Source organism: Penaeus japonicus, unplaced genomic scaffold, assembly GCF_977035675.1.
Source record: "Penaeus japonicus unplaced genomic scaffold, GWHDUDI00000001_assembly GWHDUDI00000024, whole genome shotgun sequence".
Lineage (NCBI taxonomy): Eukaryota > Metazoa > Arthropoda > Malacostraca > Decapoda > Penaeidae > Penaeus > Penaeus japonicus.
Genome location: NW_028234426.1, coordinates 6,498,453 through 6,518,452, shown reverse-complemented (window position 1 = coordinate 6,518,452; position 20,000 = coordinate 6,498,453). Strand labels below are relative to the sequence as shown.

Here is a 20,000-nt window from a genome sequence, read left to right as displayed (position 1 = left end):
AAAGAAGGGATTTGTCGACTAATAAAGCCATCAATTATTCAAAAACCCTGGCTGACTGGCGCGCCTCACATGCACATACGCTTTCCCACTGTGAATATATGTGTGTGCAGTCAGAATCTATAATTTATGGCCCAATCAGACAGAGCGTGAGTCAAAGCTATATATCTTTCCCGCGCGAGTGTCACTCTGGCTATAACAGGGCGACAGCTACACGAAAACATTTGTTTGTGCTTTTGATGGTAGGGTATGTGCTTGTCTTGTCCCTCTTGTATCTGTAATAAGTTGATTTATTTAGGTGATTACGATACGCATGTGTAGGTGATTGTAGTGAAATGGAACGATGTAGTATTGGCTTTGACTATTCATTCTTTGTGAAAAAATAGGATTGATTAGAAGAAATCAAGTAGATTTGAAAGAGGAGGGTCGGTTAGTAAAATTTCTCAATACGAGTCCGTTCTTTAGTAAATGTGTATGGAATACTTTGCTACAAGTTCCATTGACCACTTCATCACGTTTTACACTTTTGTACATTGCATAGTGCAACAAAACGTTACGATAATATGCATACTTAGATTTTTTAGAGGGAACTGTCAATCATTTCCATGTTACAAATACACTTATATATGGATGTTTATAAGATTATGTTATTTCATCTATATATATCAGCAACACCATGAATTTCAATAAGTGAGAATAAACTTTGTTACCGCGCTTCTTTTGTTTGTGTGTGTCCAGGAGAATCTTTACGCTGTCCCACTGAAGTCAATCAGCTACCTTGCTCAGAGTCAAAATGTAGCCAGCTGTGAATTACTACATTTTTTAAGACCCTCCGGCGACCCACACAAAAACTCTCGCGAAAGTAAGTAATGCTCATATGATATCCTTATTATTATTATTATTATTATTATTATCATTATTATTATTATTATTATTCTCTTATTTCTACCAAAACCATCGTTGGGTCACTACCATAAGGGGACATATTGCCGAGAGCATTTGATTAATTCACAAGCATATTTATATGAAGCATGAGATAAAACAAGTTAAAACTTCATGGATCTTCATGCATGATATATGATTTTCTATATTTGCTAAATAATCCTCCTTTATTTACCGATCTTTCAGTAATAATATTATGATTATTGAGATTGAGAATTTCTCCGCAATCAACGACAAGTTTTGGGAAGAATGGGACGGCTACTGGGCATTGAAATACTTTTGATATCTGAAGTGTATTGTATATATATTTATCTTGTGGTTTATGTGTTCGTCGGTCAACAAATTATCCTATCTGGCATTCATTCATTCTACCCGTACATCTACATATATCACTTTCCTTCCAGAGAGGGCAGAGAGAAACAAGGACAGAAAAACAGACTGAGAGACAGGGACAGAAACACACACAGACACACACACACACACACACAAACACACACACGCACACGCACACGCACACGCACACACGCACGCACGCGCGCGCACACACACACGCACACATATACACACACACATACGCACACACGCACACAAAAACACACACACACACACACCACACACACACACACACACATATATATATATATATATATATATATATATATATATATATATATATATATATATCAACATCTATATGTATATATATATTTAAATATTTATTATTTATCTATATATATATTTATTTATCTTATAGCATATATATACATATATATATATATATATATGTGTATGTATGTATACACACTCAAACACACACACACACACACACACACACACACACACACACACATATATATATATATATATATATATATATATATATATATATATATATATATATATATATACATATATATAATCTCTCTGAATATCTATGTACGTATTAGTACGCCCAAGTATCTACAGTATGTAAATACATACGATAAATAGGTATATAAGTATCCGCATACATATACATCGACGTATCTACCCAAATATGAACGTGTACGCGTGTGTGCGTGTATGTGCGTACGAGTCACATGACCAACCCAGAAATGGCCAGCGTATGTATGTATGTATGGCCGTACGCTATATAGTTTGTCCCGTTGCTAAGAGAGATAGCACTGTCATTACTTTTTTATGTATGGCAGACACTTCTTCCTCACTGTCAGTGTGCTTGAGTCCCTCCCTCGATAAAGTTGGTGTTTTTTTTCAGGTGGTGTTGACAGTAATTTCGATTTTTTTTTTGCATTTTTCAATGTTTTGCTGATTTTGGGATATGGTGAGTCTTAGAGTTTTTTTGTTTCTTATATTTTATTAAATTCGATGTTGTATTCATTTGTCGATTTTGACTTTTATCAGCGATTGTGGTTATCATTATCGTTATGATTCATATTATTATTATTATGTTTTTTTTTATTATTATTGTCATTATGTTTTTTTATTATTATTAACATTATTACTATCACAATAATTATCATTGTTATCATTATCATTAGAATTGTTATCATTATTGTTACTATTATCATTACTATTACTTTTCTGTTATCTATTGTTGTGATTATCATCCTTATCATTATTATTTATATCATCATCATCATTAGTGTTATTTTCATTATTAGCGGTATCATTGTTACTATAATGATTATGATAACAATAATAATTATCATCATTATTGTTACTATTATTATCATTATTACTATTATGATTATTAAACATTGTCATAATCGTTATTTTTTACTACCTTTATCACCATTATCATTATTACTGTTATCATTATCATCATTATTATTTTCATCATTATTATCATCATTTTCTATCATTATCATAAATATTATGATTGTCACTATTATCATTATGTTCATGATTATTGTCAGTATATCATTATTATTGTCACTTCTAATGTTATTACTATTATTAACAATGGTTTTGTTATTGTTGTTGTGGTTGTCGTTAACATTATCTGTTCAGTTGTTATCATCATTATCATTATTAACATCATTACTGTTATTGTTGATATTATCGTCATTATTATCATTAGCAATATTGTCAATGATTTTTTATCATTATCATCATCTATCATTATTATCATTATTATTGTTATTATCATCATTACCATTATTCTTTATCCTCACTTCTACCATCCTCAATTCCTTAATGGAAATCCACACTTACCACTTCCTCCACTCCATAATTTCATCCACACAAATCCACACATCCTACCTCCCACTTCCCACTTTTATCCACATGGTCTACACTTCCTTAGTTCCGTAATCCGCATCCACACTTCCCACTTAAATCCACTTCCTTAGTCTTTATCCACACGAATGTACACTCGCTCACTCTCTTCCACTCTCTCGTCTCCCTGTTCACCCTCGTCCACTCTCTCGTCTCCCTGTTCACCCTCGTCCCCTCTCTCGTCTCCCTGTTCACCCTCTTTCACTCTCTCGTCTCCCTGTTCACCCTCGTCCCCTCTCTCGTCTCCCTGTTCACCCTCTTTCACTCTCTCGTCTCCCTGTTCACCCTCTTTCACTCTCTCGTCTCCCTGTTCACCCTCTTTCACTCTCTCGTCTCCCTGTTCACCCTCGTCCCCTCTCTCGTCTCCCTGTTCACCCTCTTTCACTCTCTCGTCTCCCTGTTCACCCTCGTCCCCTCTCTCGTCTCCCTGTTCACCCTCGTCCCCTCTCTCGTCTCCCTGTTCACCCTCGTCCACTCTCTCGTCTCCCTGTTCACCCTCGTCCCCTCTCTCGTCTCCCTGTTCACCCTCTTTCACTCTCTCGTCTCCCTGTTCGCCCTCTTCCACTCTCTCGTCTCCCTTTTCACCCTCGTCCCCTCTCTCGTCTCCCTGTTCACCCTCGTTCCCTTTCCCATCTTTCTGTTCACCCTCGTTCCCTTCCCCATCTTTCTGTTCACCCTCATTCCCTCCCTCATCTCCCTGTTCACCCTCATTCCCTCCCTCATCTCCCTGTTCACCCTCATTCCCTCCCTCATCTTTCTGTTCACCCTCGTTCCCTCCCTCATCTCCCTGTTCACCCTCATTCCCTTCCCCATCTTTCTATTCACCCTCGTTCCCTCCCTCATCTCCCTGTTCACCCTTGTCCCCTCCCTCATCTTTCTGTTCACCCTCGTTCTCTTCCACATCTTTCTGTTCACCCTCGTCCCTTCCCCATCTCTCTGTTCACCCTCGTCCCTTCCCCATCTCTCTGTTCACCCTCGTTCCCTCCCTCATCTCCCTGTTCACCCTTGTCCCCTCCCTCATCTTTCTGTTCACCCTCGTTCTCTTCCACATCTTTCTGTTCACCCTCGTTCCCTTTCCCATCTTTCTGTTCACCCTCGTTCCCTCCCTCATCTTTCTGTTCACCCTCGTTCTCTCCCTCATCTTTCTGTTCACCCTCGTTCCCTTCCCCATCTTTCTGTTCACCCTCGTTCCCTTCCCCATCTTTCTGTTCACCCTCGTTCCCTTCCCCATCTTTCTGTTCACCATCGTTCATTCTCTCGTCTCCCTGTTCACACTCGTTCCCTTCCCCATCTCCCTGTTCACCCTCGTTCCCTCCCTCATCTCCCTGTTCACTTTCATTCCCTTCCCCATCTTTCTGTTCACCCTCATTCCCTCCCTCATCTCTCTGTTCACCCTCGTTCCCTCCCTCATCTTTCTGTTCACCCTCATTCCCTCCCTCATCTCCCTGTTCACCCTCGTTCCCTTCCCCATTTCTCTGTCCACCCTCGCTCCCTTCCCCATCTCCCTGTTCACCCTCGTTCCCTCCCTCATCTCCCTGTTCACTTTCATTCCCTTCCCCTTCTTTCTGTTCACCCTCGTTCCCTTCCCCATATTTCTGTTCACCCTCATTCCCTCCCTCATCTCTCTGTCCACCCTCGCTCCCTTCCCCATCTCCCTGTTCACCCTCGTTCCCTCCCTCATCTCCCTGTTCACTTTCATTCCCTTCCCCATCTCCTTGTTCACCCTCGTTCCCTTCCCCATATTTCTGTTCACCCTCATTCCCTCCCTCATCTCTCTAGTCACCCTCGTTCCCTCCCTCATCTTTCTGTTCACCCTCATTCCCTCCCTCATCTCTCTGTTCACCCTCATTCCCTCCCTCATCTCTCTATTCACCCTCATTCCCTCCCTCATCTCTCTATTCACCCTCATTCCCTCCCTCATCTCTCTATTCACCCTCATTCCCTCCCTCATCTCTCTATTCACCCTCATTCCCTCCCTCATCTCTCTATTCACCCTCGTTCCCTCCCTCATCTCCGCAGTTCACCTTCACATCACACTGTTCACCCTCGTTCCCTTTCCCATCTCCCTGTTCACCCTCATTCCCTCCCTCATCTCTCTATTCACCCTCGTTCCCTCCCTCATCTTTCTGTTCACCCTCATTCCCTCCCTCATCTTCCTGTTCACCCTCATTCCCTTCCCCATCTTTCTATTCACCCTCGTTCCCTCCCTCATCTCCGCAGTTCACCTTCACATCACACTGTTCACCCTCATTCCCTCCCTCATCTCTCTGTTCACCCTCGTTCCCTTCCCCTTCTTTCTGTTTACCCTCATTCCCTTCCCCATCTCTCTATTCACCCTCGTTCCCTTTCCCATCTTTCTATTCACCTTCGTTCTCTCCCTCATCTTTCTGTTCACCCTCGTTCCCTTCCCCATCTCTCTGGTCACCCTCGTTCCCTTCCCCATCTCTCTGTTCACCCTCGTTCCCTCCCTCATCTCCAAGTTCACCTTCACATCTCCCTGTTCACCCTCGTCCCTTCCTCAGCAGAGATGGCACTCTACGCTCTCCGGCAGCGAGCGGCACTCCTTCTCCAGACACTCACCCTAGCGCTCACCCTCACCCTAGTGGTTCAAGTGAACAGGGTGTTCCACGTCCCTTTTAGCGTCCAGCCTGCTAGGTGAGGGGAGGTGGGATGGGTGGGAGGGGAAGGGAGGGTGTGAAGGTATAGGTAGATATATAGATGATGGATAGATGGATTGATAAATGGATAGATAAATAGGTAGGTAGATATATGGATAGATGGATAGGTATGTAGATATGTGGATGGATGGATATATAGATGAACAGGTATGTAGATATGTGGATGGATGGATGGATAAGTAGGTAGATGGATGAATGGAGAGATAGATCTGCAGATATTTGGGACGAATAGATAGATATAGATAGAAACATAGCTATGCAGATAGACACATATATAATTGCATAGCTTTAGATAGAGACAATGATTGATTGATTAAAGAGAGAGAGAGAGAGAGAGAGAGAGAGAGAGAGAGAGAGAGAGAGAGAGAGAGAGAGAGAGAGAGAGAGAGAGAGAGAGAGGGGATAAGAAAGAAAGAGAGAGAATAAGAAAGAGAGAGACAGAGAGAGAGAGAGAATAAGAAAAAGAGAAAGACAAAGACAAAAAGAGAAAGAGAGAGAGAAACCTAAACACGCCATCATTAAACATAACGCCGAAGAATATAACGCCCTTGTTCTCCGTGGGCGTCAGGAGGAGCGTGTCGTGGGCGGTGGGCGAGGGCGCCTCCTGTTCCGCCCCTTGCGACGTCTTCTTCCTCAAGACCCACAAGACGGCGTCCTCTGTTGTGCAGGTGAGGGCGTGGTGTTCATGTGTTCAGTTATCCTTTGTTGCTTTGGGGTTGTGAGATGTGTGTAGATTTTTTTTTTCTTTTTTTTTTAATTCAGTCTTAAATTCCACACGCACGCACGCACCTACACACACACACACTCTCTCTCTCTCTCTCTATTTCTTCCTGTATCTCTTTTTTCTGAGAGAGAGAGAGAGAGAAAGAGAAAGAGAATGAGAGAGAGAGAGAGAGAGAGAGAGAGAGAGAGAGAGAGAGAGAGAGAGAGAGAGAGAGAGAGAGAGAGAGAGAGAGAGAGAGAGAGAGAGAGAGAGAGAAAGAAAGAGAGAGAATGAGAGACAGAAAGCGAGAATGAAAGAGAGAGAGAGAATGAGAGAGAGAGAGCGAGAGAGAGAGAGACAGAGAGAAAGAAAGAGAGAGCGAGAACGAGCGAGCGAACGACAGAGAGCGAACGAGAGAGAAAGAGCGAGAGAACGAGCGAGAGAGAGAAAACACCTTAGCTAACCTCTCTCTCAACCCCACCCCAACCTCCACGCCCACCTCTCCGCAGAACCTGCTCTTGCGTTGGGGCATGAGACGCAACCTCGTCTTCGGGGTTCCCGGGCGCGGCGTGTACCTAGGTCACCCGAAGCCCTTCACCTCTGACCTCGTCCGGCACACGCCCTTGGTGCCGCCCTCGGGTGACCGGCGCGCGGACGTCATCGCCCATCACCTCCGTTTGAAGGATCCTGAAGAGGTATGGAAGGAAGGAGGAAGGAAGTGAGGGAGTAGTGAGGTAGGAAGGAGGAAGGGAGTGAGGGAGAAGTGAGATAGGGAAGAGGAAAGGAATGAGGGAGAAGAGAGATAGGAAGGAAGAAGGGAGTGAGTGAGAAGTGAGGATGGAAGGAGATGAGGGACAAAAGTAGGGGGGAGGTACGTGATGGGGGAAGGAAGGGAATAAGGGGGACAGGGAAGCGAAAGGAGGGAGAGGATGAGCTAGGCATAAAGTAGGAAACGTCCCACAAGAAAGAGAGGGAGAGGTAGAGATACAGATTGAGGGAGGAAGGGAGAAATGGAGAGAGAGAGAGAGAGAGAGAGAGAGAGAGAGAGAGAGAGAGAGAGAGAGAGAGAGAGAGAGAGAGAGAGAGAGAGAGAGAGAGAGAGAGAGAGAGAGAGAGATTGAGAGAGAGAGAGAGAGGGAAGGATAAAGAGTGGGAAGTAGATAGAGAGGGAGAGAGAGAGAGAGAGAGAGAAATAAATAGACAGAAAAATAGAGAAAGAGAGAAAGCTCACTTTCTTTACCGCGCACAGATATGCAAAAGCCTAAGCAAGGACGCCGTGTGGGTCACCATTATGAGGGATCCTTCGACCTCCTTCCAGTCCATGTTCTCCTATTACAACCTGGAGGAGGAACTTCGCACACCCCTCCTTCGACTCTTGGATTTCCCTCGCTCGAAGATGAATGTGTTCCCGCGCTACTCCGGCCGCATCGGGAGGAATCAGGTGGGCCTTGTGCGATCATCTTTTGTTTTATTTTGTTTTTGTGTATAGCTGGTTTGCGTTGTCTATACTTTACTGCTTCTGTAGTTGAATTGTTTGTATATTTTTCTTGTCTGTTTAGTTTTGATGTTATTTAGATTGACAGGTGTTATTTTCTACTGTGGTATTGAAGATGTTACATTATTTAAGGATATAGACTGTTATTATTGACTTGGTAGCATAAAATGTGGCAATTTTCTGAAATGATGTATATATACTTCTATTTCCTTTATTGATATGCAAAGTTACCGTTTTTATTAACAACATTACAAATCATACCATTGTCATTTTCTTTAATAACACATATATACTTTGATAACAAGACAAAATGGGAATTTTCTTTATCAACATGAAGTGCTACCATTTTCTTGAATATCTTCAATAAAAATGATTTTCTTTAAAAATATGAATACCTGTGTAACATAAAATGTAACGATTTACACACACACACAAAAAAAAAAAAATCTATCTATCTCTCTCTCTCTCTCCTCCTCTCTCTAATATATATATATATATAACATAAGCAACGTATATACGATTTCCAATCGTAAAATGAATTAACATTATAATCCACAAAATCTCCCGCAAACGTTTCCACCCGAGATGCTCTTCGACCTGGGTGTGGAGCCAGAGGACTTTGACTCGCCGGCAGCTGTGGAGGGAGCCATCAGGAAGGTGGAGCAGAACTTCCACTTCGTTCTGATCGCTGAGTACATGGACGAATCCCTCATCCTTCTTAAGGTACGTGGGGATATTGGTAGGTGGGTGTGATAGGTGGGTGAGCAGGTAGATTGGGTGTTGAGGATATGAAGACGTGCAGGGAGTCTCTCTCTTTCTTTCTCTTTCTCTCTCTCTGTCTCTGTCTCTCTTTCTCTGTTTCTCTCTTTCTCTTTCTCTTTCTCTGTCTCTCTCTCTCTTTCTCTCTCTCTCTCTTTGTACACACACGCACATATATGTGTGTGTATAACATTATATATATATAGAGAGAGAGAGAGGTAGAGAGAGAGAGAGAGGGGAGAGAGAGAGAGGAGGTGAGAAAGAGAGAGGGAAAAGGAGAGGGAGAGAGAGGGATAGAGAGAGAGAGGGATAGAGAGAGAGAGAGGGATAGATAGAGAGAGAGGGATAGAGAGAGAGAGAAAGAGAGAGAAAGAGAGAGAGAGAGGAGAGAAAAGAAAGAGAAAGAGAAAGAGAGAGAAAGAAGAGAGAGAAGTGAGAAAAGAAATAGAAAGAGAAAGAGAAAAAGAGAGAGAAAAAAGAAAAAGAAAGAGAAAGAGAGATAGATAGATAGATAGATAGACAGAGGGAGAGAAAAAAGAAGAGAAAGAGAAAGAGAGAAAAAAATCTCCCATTCCAGGACCTAATCGGACTGACGATGCGCGACCTGGTGACCCTGAACCAGAAGACCCGCTTCCGCGCCGAGAACTCCACGGAAGACGCCCTCGACCCACACAGGAGCGCCAAGCTGAGGGACTGGCTCCATGGAGACTACCGGCTGCACCAGCACTTCACCGCACGACTCTTGGAACTCGTCAACCACTTCGGCAGGACTCGGATGGCGAAGGAAGTGGCTGAGCTGAGGTCCTTGCGGGAGGAAACGAGAAGGAAGTGCGGCGTGACGGAATACACAATGAAAGACGTCTCCATCAGGAGGTATGGCAGGAAGGACCTCCCTCTTCTGGTGGGCTACAGGAGCGCGGGATCGAACTCCTTCTGCAAGGTGTTGGTCAAGCCGAATGTCGTGCTTACGCGGGAAGTGGTGCGACGGCAGTTTTTAAGATATTACGAGTATTACTTCGGCGACAAGAAGTACGAGTATTTTCCCGAGCCTTGAGGGACTGCTTCTGTTTTTGTGTATTGTTGTTATGAGTAAAGTACTCGCTATTTTATTGATTGTCTTTGCCCTTCTGTGACACTCCTACAGCCTTACGTGAGGCTGACTGGGTTAATTTGGCCAGATTATATACCTATTATTATTGTTTTTGGTTGGGAAATCAGCATTCAGACTTAAAAGCTTATTTACCAAAAAAAAAAAAAAAAAAAAAAAAAAAAAAAAAATAGATAAATAAATAAAAGATACAGACACGCGATACGTCAAATAATCTGAAAAAAGAAACCCTTTCACCCTTAGGATTATACAGTGAAAGGGCGAATTAATTAATTATGAATTAAGGCGACTCATTTCACTATTCTATACAAGTCTGTACATATGAAATCAAGCGGAATATCTATGTGTATCTTTATCTAATCAAACTACACCGTGCTTAAAAAAAAGTAGAACTGACTTATTCAGACAGATCCCAAATAAGAATAGAATCTCAAATTACTCTCTATCTTAGATTATCAAGACGCGTATGTCCTGAGTGAATTCAATTTCAAAATGATTTCATCATATACCAGATGGTATATTTCCCGAAGAAAAGAAATATGTGTAGGCCTGTGTTGTGAGAGTTCTCTTTGCCTCTCTTTTTGCCTGTATTTATATTTTTCTGCTTATGCATCCATCTTTGTGTATCTCTCTCTCTCTCTCTCTCTCTCTCTCTCTCTCTCTCTCTCTCTCTCTCTCTATATATATATATATATATATATATATATATATATATGTATATATATATATATGTATGTATATGTATATATATATGTATGTATGTATATCAAACACACACACACACACACACACACGCACACGCAAACACACACACACACATATACATACATATACATACACACATATACATACATATACATACACACATATAACATGTATACGCCCCAGCCTCCAAACACACACACACAACTCCTTCCAACACCCCCATCCCCCCAACCATCACCCTCCCCCCCACCCCCTCCCACACACACACACCTGTCATCTCCCAGGAACAAGTAAAAGAGAGAGAGAGTGATAGGGGGGAGGGGAGAGGGAGAAGAGAGGGGGAGGGATAGAGGAGGGTTAGTGGGAGGGCGGAGGGGAGAGGGAGAAGAGGGGGGGAGGGGTAGAGGAGTGTTAGTGGGGGGGGGAGGAGGAGGAGGAAAATAGAAAAGAAAAATAGATGTTATCAGACTCTCCCAGGAAACAAAACAGTCTAACTTACACGATGGTGTTACCAAGACATATGGTGTTTGTCGTCCTCGCTGTGTTATTGTGCTCTGGGGTGGGGGGTGAGTATGATGTTTTAGTAATAATGATGGTGATGATAATAATTCTACTACTATTACTACAGCTACTACTACTACTGTTACTACTACTACTACTACTTTTACTACTGCTGTCACTGCTCCTACTATACCTGCTACTAATAACAGAAATAATTGTAATGATGGCTTTGATAATGGGGAAGGATAATATTGATTTTAATAACAATGATAATTATGATAATGATTATTACTATCTTCATAATTATCATCATCATACTTATTATTATTTTCATCATTGCCGTTATTGTTATTATTATCACTATTGTTATTATTATTGTCCTCATTATTATCATCATGATTATTATTGTTATCTTTACAAGTATTATTAGTAACTTTATTAGGAGTATCATTATTATTATCACTATTATCAATATCATTGTTAACATCATTGTTATTATCATGATAATGATTGTCATTGTCATACTTATTGTGATTACCATCATTATCATTATTATCATAACCATAAGTTACTACTATATATTTTTATCCTTATCATTATTCGAATTAGTATGCATTATCAAGATTTAAATTTAATTCGATATATATATACCGAATTCCCGGATGTTCCTCGCTTATTATTAAATCATATGCGATATAGAACTGGCCGCTAAGAACATAATGAACATTTAGCAAGACACCCAAGAATAATGAAGGATTTGTATCCATAAAAGATGATATAAACAACAACATTCTTAACAAGAGAAACAAACAAACAAAAACAACAACAACAACAAAGGAACACATTTAGAAGGACGTTGACCTTTCTACTAAGGATGTAGAGTCCTGATTATGCATCCTTCTGTTACTGGGTTGTTTATTTGTTTGTGTTAAAGTGTTAATTGTGTGTTTGTTTTAATCCTCTACGATTCAAAAGGGTCCTTAGTTAGCTTTGAGGTAAAGTTAATTATATTTTTTTTTGTAAAATATATATCGACGCATTTTGTCGTGGTTGCTAAATTCAAAATTTGATTAATGAATTGGGTGTATTGTATTCAGCATAGAGTAGATTGCTAATGTTGGGTGCTTGTGTAACTGTTGCATTAGCAATGTTAAAAAAAACAAGATGTATAATCTTTAAAAACATATACATGGAAGTATACAGAAAGTAAGGAATGAAGACAGATAAATAAAAAGAAGGACAACAAAAACGAAAGAAAGAAACACCAAAGATAGAAAGAGAGAGAGAGAGAGAGAGAGAGAGAGAGAGAGAGAGAGAGAGAGAGAGAGAGAGAGAGAGAGAGAGAGAGAGAGAGAGAGAGAGAGAGAGAGAGAGAGAGAGAGAGAGCAAACAAACAAACAAACATATAGCCATTAGGACATGAACTGCTTTTTCCGCCTAATCACCTAATCACCTAATCACCTCAACATCACCCTAATCACCCGTATCTCAAAGTAAACACAGAAGACTCGCCATGTGATCCGCGTAGCTACGGAGCGGACAGCGTGGTGTGTGTCTGTTCCTCCGACTACTGTGACTTCCCCGGCGTCCTTCAGGCAGGTCCTCCGGGTACCTACACTTCCGTCACCTCCTCAAGGGACGGTCTTCGCTTCCAGGTGAAGTCTGGCTCTTTCGCTCAGACGACTTCCAACGGTGAGGGACTGGTTGGTGGTTTAGCCTGAGGGGAAACTAATGTAGATATCGACTAACTGCTGGTTCGGTGATCTTGAATATTTTAGACTTGTTATTCTAATTGCAATTGCATTATGAATAAACGGATCAATGATTTTCACGTAATGTCTTCTACCTATAGCGTCAGTGGTCGTGCATATCGATTACGGGTATGAGTACCAGGCTATCATGGGCTTTGGAGGAGCTTTTACTGATGCAACCGGAATCAACATTGACTCTCTACCCGAAGTCACACAGGAAATTCTTCTCAGGTATGTTTTTTTTTTCTTTTTTTCTTTTTTTTTAACGAATTAAGAAAAATCGTGATTTGTTTCAGAACTCTTTCTTTCTCTCTCTCTCTCTCTCTCTGTCTCTCTCTCTCTCTCTCTCTCTCTTTCTCTCTCTCTCTCTCTCTCTCTCTCTCTCTGTCTCTCTTTCTCTCTGTCTCTCTATCCCTCTCGCTCGCTCGCTCGCTTGCTCTCTTCCCCTTTCTCAGTCTATCTAAATTCTTATTTTTTTGTTCTCTTTCCTCTTAATTCCTTTTCCCTCTCAAGGTCCTACTTCTCGCCGGAGGGCCTGGAGTACAACCTCTGCCGCGTGCCGATGGCCGGAAGTGACTTCTCCACCCGCCCCTACTCCTACGACGATGTGGAAGGCGATGCTGAACTCATCCACTTTAACTTGACTCTTGAAGACTATCGATACAAGGTGGAGGAGTTACGTCGAGTGCTGTCGGTTATGAACTTTCGTATTATTTTGATTATGTGTTTTGATATGATTTTGACTTCGATTCGCTATTGTCGATTTTTATGTTATTCGGCTTTTCTTATTTTTTTTTCTTTTTAGTCTTCGTTTGTCTTTTAATTGTCACCCATATTTACCCGTTTTCTTCCTTTCTAAATGAAAAAGTATAGGAATTTCTCGTATAAAACGCACGTCATTTCACCAAGTTCGTCATAAATTTGTTGATTCATAATGAGTCCATGAAACAAAACACATTTCACTGTCTGTCTTTTTCTTCCTATTACACTATAGCTTCCTTACATCCGACGTGCCAAAGAACTGAGTGAGAAAGAGTTGAAACTCTTTGGTTCCCCCTGGTCACCGCCAGCTTGGATGAAAGAAAACGGACACTTCAACGGGTCGGGGGGACTTTTGAAAGAAATGTGGCAGCCTTGGTCCAACTACTTCGTAAAGTGAGTCTTTTTTATCTGTTTTTATTGGTTTAGATAATCGTAGTGGATATTACTTGTGTTAGATGGTTTCCGATTTTTTGTTTTTGTTTGTAAATTAGATATAATGATTCTCGGACTTTTTATATTGAAGGTTTGTGGAACAATACGAAGCAGAGGGGGTGCCTTTATGGGGGTTGACGACACAGAACGAACCGCTAACTGGTTTTGAAGAAGTAAGTGAAGATTTACAGGCTCTGTTTCGAGTTGAAGAAACACCACGATTAAAGTTACATATCATCTGTCATAGATCCAGCCTATTTTCTATGTACTTGGATGCAAAAATACACATTTTCAGTTGGCCACAAATATTTATTTTCGTCTCAAAAACTGTTGACCCTTTTGTTATTACAAGTTGCATACCAGCAACTATCTCTCCACGATGACCTACACGTATATAAATTATCCTTAATTTTAACACAGGATTATCCATGGAACACGTGTGCTTGGACTGCCGAAGATCAAAGAGACTGGATTAAAGAAAATCTCGGTCCTACGTTAGAGGAGGCAGGTCTCAGGAGGTTGAAACTTATGGTCCCGGATCACAGTCGCAATGCCCTGCCTTGGTACCCCGCCACGGTGAGTGTGTGGGTGACTTCTTGGCTCGTGTTTTCCTACCCTGCTTTGGTGCGTTCCCTGGCATAATAATTCTGTCTGTCTGTCTGAATGTCTGTCTCTGTCTCTGTCTCTCTCTGTCTCTCTCTCTCTCTCTCTCTCTCTCTCTCTCTCTCTCTCTCTCTCTCTCTCTCTCTCTCTCTCTCTCTCTCTCTCTCTCTCTCTCTCTCTCTCTCATTCTCTCTCTCTCACTCTCACACACACACTTTCTTTCGTTTTTTCTCTCTCTCTCATCCTCTCACTATCTCCCTCCCCCTTCCTCCCTCTCCCTCTCCCTATCCCTACCCCTCTCCCTCCCCCTCCCCCTCCCCCTCCCCCCCCCCCTCCCCCTCACCCTCACCCTCACCCTCACCCTCACCCTCACCCTCACCCTCACCCTCACCCAATCCCTCCCTATCCCTCCCACAAAATTACCGCCTTTCTCACCCTAGCCTCCCCTCAGATCCTGGACGACCCCACGGCTGCCCAGTTCGTAGACGGCATCGCTATCCACTGGTATCGGGATGACGTCATTGGCCCGAGCGTGATGGATGAGACTCACGATCTTTTCCCGGATCGCTTTCTTCTCTACACCGAAGCCTGCGACGGTGATGTTTTGTGATGTGGATTTTGGTTGTGATGTGGTTGGTTTTTGTGATGTGTTTGTGGTGTTTTGTGATGTGGTAGGTTGTGATGTGTTTGTGGTGTGGTTGGTTGAGATGTGTTTGTGGTCTGTTTTTGTGATGTGTTTGCGGTGTGTTTGTGGTGTTTTGTGATGTGGTTGGTTGTGATGTGTTTGTGGTGTGTTTGGTTGTGATGTGTTTGTGGTGTGTTTGGTTGTGATGTGATTGTGATGTGTTTGTGGTGTTTTGTGATGTGTTTGTGGTGCTTTGTGATGTGGTTGGTTGTGATGTGTTTGTGGTGCTTTGTGATGTGTTTGGTTGTGATGTGATTGTGATGTGTTTGTGGTGCTTTGTGATGTGTTTGGTTGTGATGTGATTGTGATGTGTTTGTGGTGCTTTGTGATGTGGTTGGTTGTGATGTGTTTGTGGTGTGTTTGGTTGTGATGTGATTGTGATGTGTTTGTGGTGTTTTGTGGTGTGTTTGGTTGTGATGTGTTTGTGGTGTTTTGTGATGTGGTTGGTTGTTATGTGTTTGTGGTGTGTTTTGTGATGTGTTTGGTTGTGATTCGGTTTGTGATGATTTACGATGGTTTATGATGTGATTAATGATGTGTTTGTGGTGTTTTGTGATATGTGTCTAGTGATATGTTTGGTTGCGATGCGGTTTGTGATGTGTTTGTGGTGTTTTAGGAAGGTTTGTGATGTGGTTTGATGATATGTTTGATTGTGATGTTTTTGTGATGTATTAGTGATTTTTTAAGATGTGTTTGTGATGTGGTTGGTGATGTGTTTACGGTGTTAAGTGATATAACTAGTGATGTGTTTGTGATATGATTGTGTTGTGTTTGTGATGTGGTTGTTTATGTTTTATCATGTGGCGTGAAAGGGATAATTTATGATGTCAATGATGTTTGCGTTTGTGATGTGGTGGAGATCATTCATGATGTTTATGACGGCTTGTGATGTGGTGGGTGATATATATGTGATATAATTGTGAATTCATTGGGATAGTTTATGAAGATGATGTTTTGTGATGTGGTCGGTGATGTTTTTGTGATGTAATATATAATCTATATTTGTTTATGACCTCTGATAATATAGACAGTGATAATTAATGATGTAATTATATTTGATGAATATACTGATGTTCTTTGATGTGAATGTTCATGTGTTGATGATACGCATATAGTTGTGATGTGTTTAATCAATTCACATAAATCCTTACAGGGAGTTATGCACCGACGGGTGAGAGAGTCATTCTAGGGGACTGGTCTCGAGGGGAGCATTATGCCTATAACATCATTGAGGTAAAGTAAAGTCTAGGCCTATATCCTCCGTCTTCCCGGGATGGTTCTCGTTTTCTATGAGTTGTTTCGTTTTCTTTGACTTCAGGATGGTTTTTATTTCGTTTTCGTTTTCTTTATTTTTTTTTCGTTTTCTTTATTTTTTTTTTTGGGTCGATTTTTTTTTGTTTGGGTGGGTGGTGGGGGTGGGGGTAAGGGGGTGGTTAGTATTCTCGTTTTCTGTGAGGTTTCTCGGTTTGTTTTGTTTGTGTGTTTTTTTATTGTCTTATTTTGTTTTCTTTGAAGTTTATCATTTGAATTTCTTTTATATTCACCCCTACCCTCTTCTCCTCCCTCCCTCCCTCCCTCCCTCCCTCCCTCCCTCCGTCTGTCCCCCCCCCCCACCCCTCCACACCTCTCGCAATATCCTTCAATCCGTCACATAATCCATCTAACGCTCTTTCAGGATCTCAATCACTGGTCGACTGGCTGGGTGGATTGGAACCTCGCCTTAGACACGGAAGGTGGGCCGAACTGGGCTCGGAATTTCGTCGATTCGCCAATCATTATTAATAAGGTGAGGGGAGAGAGAGAGAGGGGGAGGGGAGGAGAGAGAGAGAGGGGAGGAGAGAGAGAGAGGGGAGGAGAGAGAGAGAGGGGAGGAGAGAGAGAGGGGGGAGAGAGGAGGGGAGAGAGAGAGGGGGGGAGAGAGAGGGGAGAGAGAGGGGAGAGAGAGAGGGAGAGAGAGAGAGGGAGAGAGAGGGAGGAGAGGGGAGGAGAGAGAGAGACAGGGAGGGGAGAGAGAGAGAGGGAGAGAGAGAGGGAGGAGAGAGAGAGAGAGAGAGAGAGGGGAGAAGGAGGGGAGAGGGGAGGAGAGGGGAGAGAGGAGGGAGAGAGGGAGGGGGGAGGGGGAGGGAGAGAGAGGAGAGAGGAGGAGGAGAGAGAGAGAGAGAGAGGAGGAGAGAGAGGAGAGAGAGAGGAGAGAGAGAGAGAGAGAGAGAGAGAGAGAGAGAGAGAGAGAGAGAGAGAGAGAGAGGAGTAGGAGGGTGGGTGGGGAAAAGGAGGGTGGGAGGGTGGGGAGAAGGAGGGTAGGAGGGTGGGTGGGTGGGTGTGAGGGAGAAAGGATGGGTGGGTGGGAGGGTGGGAGGGTGGGTTGGAGAGTGGGGACTGGGAAGGAGGGAGGGTGGGAGGGAGGGAGAGAGAGATAGAGAGAGGGAAAGGGTGGAGGAAAGAGAGGAGGGGGACGGAAGAAAGAGAGAAAGGAGGGAGGAAGGGAGGGAGGGAGGGAGGGAAGGAAAGAGAGAGAGAGAGAGATAGAGCGGTGGGAAGGAGAGAGATAAAGGGCGGATGGAAGTAGACAGAGAGAGAACATTAGGAAAGGAGATAAAGAGAGAGAGTGAGTGAGTGAGTGAGTGAGTGAGTGAGTGAGTGAGTGAGTGAGTGAGTGAGTGAGTGAGTGAGAGAGAGAGAGTGAGAGAGAGATTCATAATGAAATAAATTCGCTAAAACACATACCTGAGCAGACTTTCCTGTGTGGCTTCGGGTAGAGAGTCAATGTTGATTCCGGTTGCATGATAATCTGGTATACTTACCTGTAGTCGATGTATACAAGCAGCTCATATGATATATAGTGAGCATGATTACTATTGTGTTCTTATATATATCATGTCACAATATATAGAGAAAAAAGACAACTATATTATATATGATATAATTAATATTTTCTTTCACATATCGATTTTCACCCCCCCACTCACTCCCTCACCTTACATCTCCCACTCCCCCTCACACTCTCCCCCCTCACTCTCCCTCACTCCCCTTCACACTCCCCCCCCTCCCCCCCCCCCCCTCCCCCACTCACACCCCCACTCACCCCCCCACTCACACTCCCACTCACACCCCCACTCCCCCACTCCCTCACACCCCCTCACACTCCCCCTCACACCCCCACTCACACCCCCACATCCCCACTCACACCCCCACTCACACCCCCCCTCACACCCCCACCTTGCCCTCAGGAAAACGGAGAGTTCTACAAGCAGCCGATGTTCTACGCGCTGGGTCACTTCAGCAAGTTTCTCGTTCCTGGGTCGCGACGCATCAGCGCTTCCGTCAGCCGTCCGTCAGATAGTGTCAGCGCGACGGCGTTCCATAACCCTGCTGACGACACCTCAGTTGTTGTGATTCTGAATTTGTGAGTTTGATTTTTTTTTTTTTTTGGGGGGGGGGGGTGGTTGCGGGGGGTTGGTTGGTAAAATTATTATTATTATTATTTTTTTTTTTTGGTATCATTTATGTGTTGCTTAGTTTGTGATCAGGATAGATAATTAATCTCTTTATTCGTCTTTTTATTAGATATAATTATTGATCTATTATTCTATTCGAACATCCATTCAATCTAATTTTCTATTTTGTTTATTAGAAGTTCATATCACCGGTCGATTAATTTTCACACTAACATAAACTTTGCTTAAACAAACAACCCACAATACTCTGAAAAATACTCATGTATGTTCCTTAAAAAGCTTATACAAAACAATATCATCAACAAAAACACATAATTATATATAAATCTCTACCCACATACACACACACACACACACATACAAACACACATACACATACACATACACAAACAAACAAACAAACAAACCAACACACACACACACACACACAAACAAACACACACACACACAAACCAACACACACACACACCGAAAAACCTCACACCCTAAAAAAAAAAAAAAAAAAAAAAAAAAAAAAAAAAAAAAAAAAAAAAAATAAAAAAATATAAATAACACCCATCGCCCCCTTTCCAACCAGCGGAGACACAGCAGAGAGCGTGAGCGTGGGCGTGGGCGTGGGCGTGGGCGGCAAAGCTCACTATATCAATCTTGACATACCTTCGAAGTCTATTACAACGCTCCTCTTCGCAAAACCCGAAGTCGATGATAACTCTGATAACCTGATTCCTTAGAGCGGGTTTGTTATCGTTGTTATTAGTGTTGGATTTTGATCATAACTCTTAATTATTCTTGTTGTTTTATTACTATCATTATTGTTATTTTTATTATTGGGATTATTGTTTATTCTTATTATCATTGACATCTCATCATCATCATCATTGTTGTTATTATTATTATCATTATTATTATTGTTATTACTATTATTATTATTATTGTTATTACTATTATTATTATTATTGTTATTACTATTATTATTATTATTGTTATTACTATTATTATTATTATTATTATTATTATCAACTCCATCATTATTATTATTGATGCAATTATTATTATTGTTATCATTGTCAATATTAACTATTATTATTACTATTATTATCATCTTTATTATTATTATCATTATTATATCTACAACTCTTTTAAGCAT

The 20,000-nt window shown here is 42.1% G+C and overlaps 2 protein-coding genes across 2 annotated transcripts; both read left to right on the top strand.

Moving 5' to 3' along the window:
* The first annotated feature begins 741 nt into the window (after positions 1 to 741).
* LOC122249189 (galactosylceramide sulfotransferase) lies at positions 742 to 9,958 on the top strand. The gene is made up of 7 exons (XM_043009856.2): positions 742 to 859; positions 5,742 to 5,871; positions 6,463 to 6,562; positions 7,107 to 7,292; positions 7,847 to 8,038; positions 8,678 to 8,815; positions 9,429 to 9,958. The coding sequence occupies exons 2-7, from the start codon at positions 5,744 to 5,746 to the stop codon at positions 9,903 to 9,905; spliced, it is 1,221 nt and encodes a 406-aa protein (XP_042865790.2). The 5' UTR covers positions 742 to 859; positions 5,742 to 5,743; the 3' UTR covers positions 9,906 to 9,958.
* Positions 9,959 to 11,145: 1,187 nt separating this feature from the next.
* Positions 11,146 to 19,639, top strand: LOC122249188 (putative glucosylceramidase 4). The gene is made up of 12 exons (XM_043009855.2): positions 11,146 to 11,230; positions 12,660 to 12,857; positions 13,018 to 13,147; positions 13,430 to 13,583; positions 13,911 to 14,071; positions 14,202 to 14,283; positions 14,531 to 14,686; positions 15,165 to 15,309; positions 16,552 to 16,631; positions 17,074 to 17,184; positions 18,626 to 18,801; positions 19,431 to 19,639. Exons 1-12 carry the CDS (start codon positions 11,167 to 11,169, stop codon positions 19,582 to 19,584), a joined length of 1,611 nt encoding a protein of 536 aa, XP_042865789.2. The 5' UTR covers positions 11,146 to 11,166; the 3' UTR covers positions 19,585 to 19,639.
* Positions 19,640 to 20,000: the final 361 nt, after the last annotated feature.

Bases quoted from the DNA above. Each gene is read 5' to 3' on its own strand.
- LOC122249189 (XM_043009856.2), top strand. From the start codon at position 5,744: ATGGCACTCTACGCTCTCCGGCAGCGAGCGGCACTCCTTCTCCAGACA. The intron at 7,293-7,846 runs GTATGGAAGGAA...TACCGCGCACAG, and splicing joins GTTTGAAGGATCCTGAAGAG to ATATGCAAAAGCCTAAGCAA. The intron at 8,039-8,677 runs GTGGGCCTTGTG...TTTCCACCCGAG, and splicing joins GCCGCATCGGGAGGAATCAG to ATGCTCTTCGACCTGGGTGT.
- LOC122249188 (XM_043009855.2), top strand. From the start codon at position 11,167: ATGGTGTTACCAAGACATATGGTGTTTGTCGTCCTCGCTGTGTTATTG. The intron at 13,148-13,429 runs GTATGTTTTTTT...TTCCCTCTCAAG, and splicing joins ACACAGGAAATTCTTCTCAG to GTCCTACTTCTCGCCGGAGG. The intron at 17,185-18,625 runs GTGAGGGGAGAG...CCTTGCCCTCAG, and splicing joins CGCCAATCATTATTAATAAG to GAAAACGGAGAGTTCTACAA.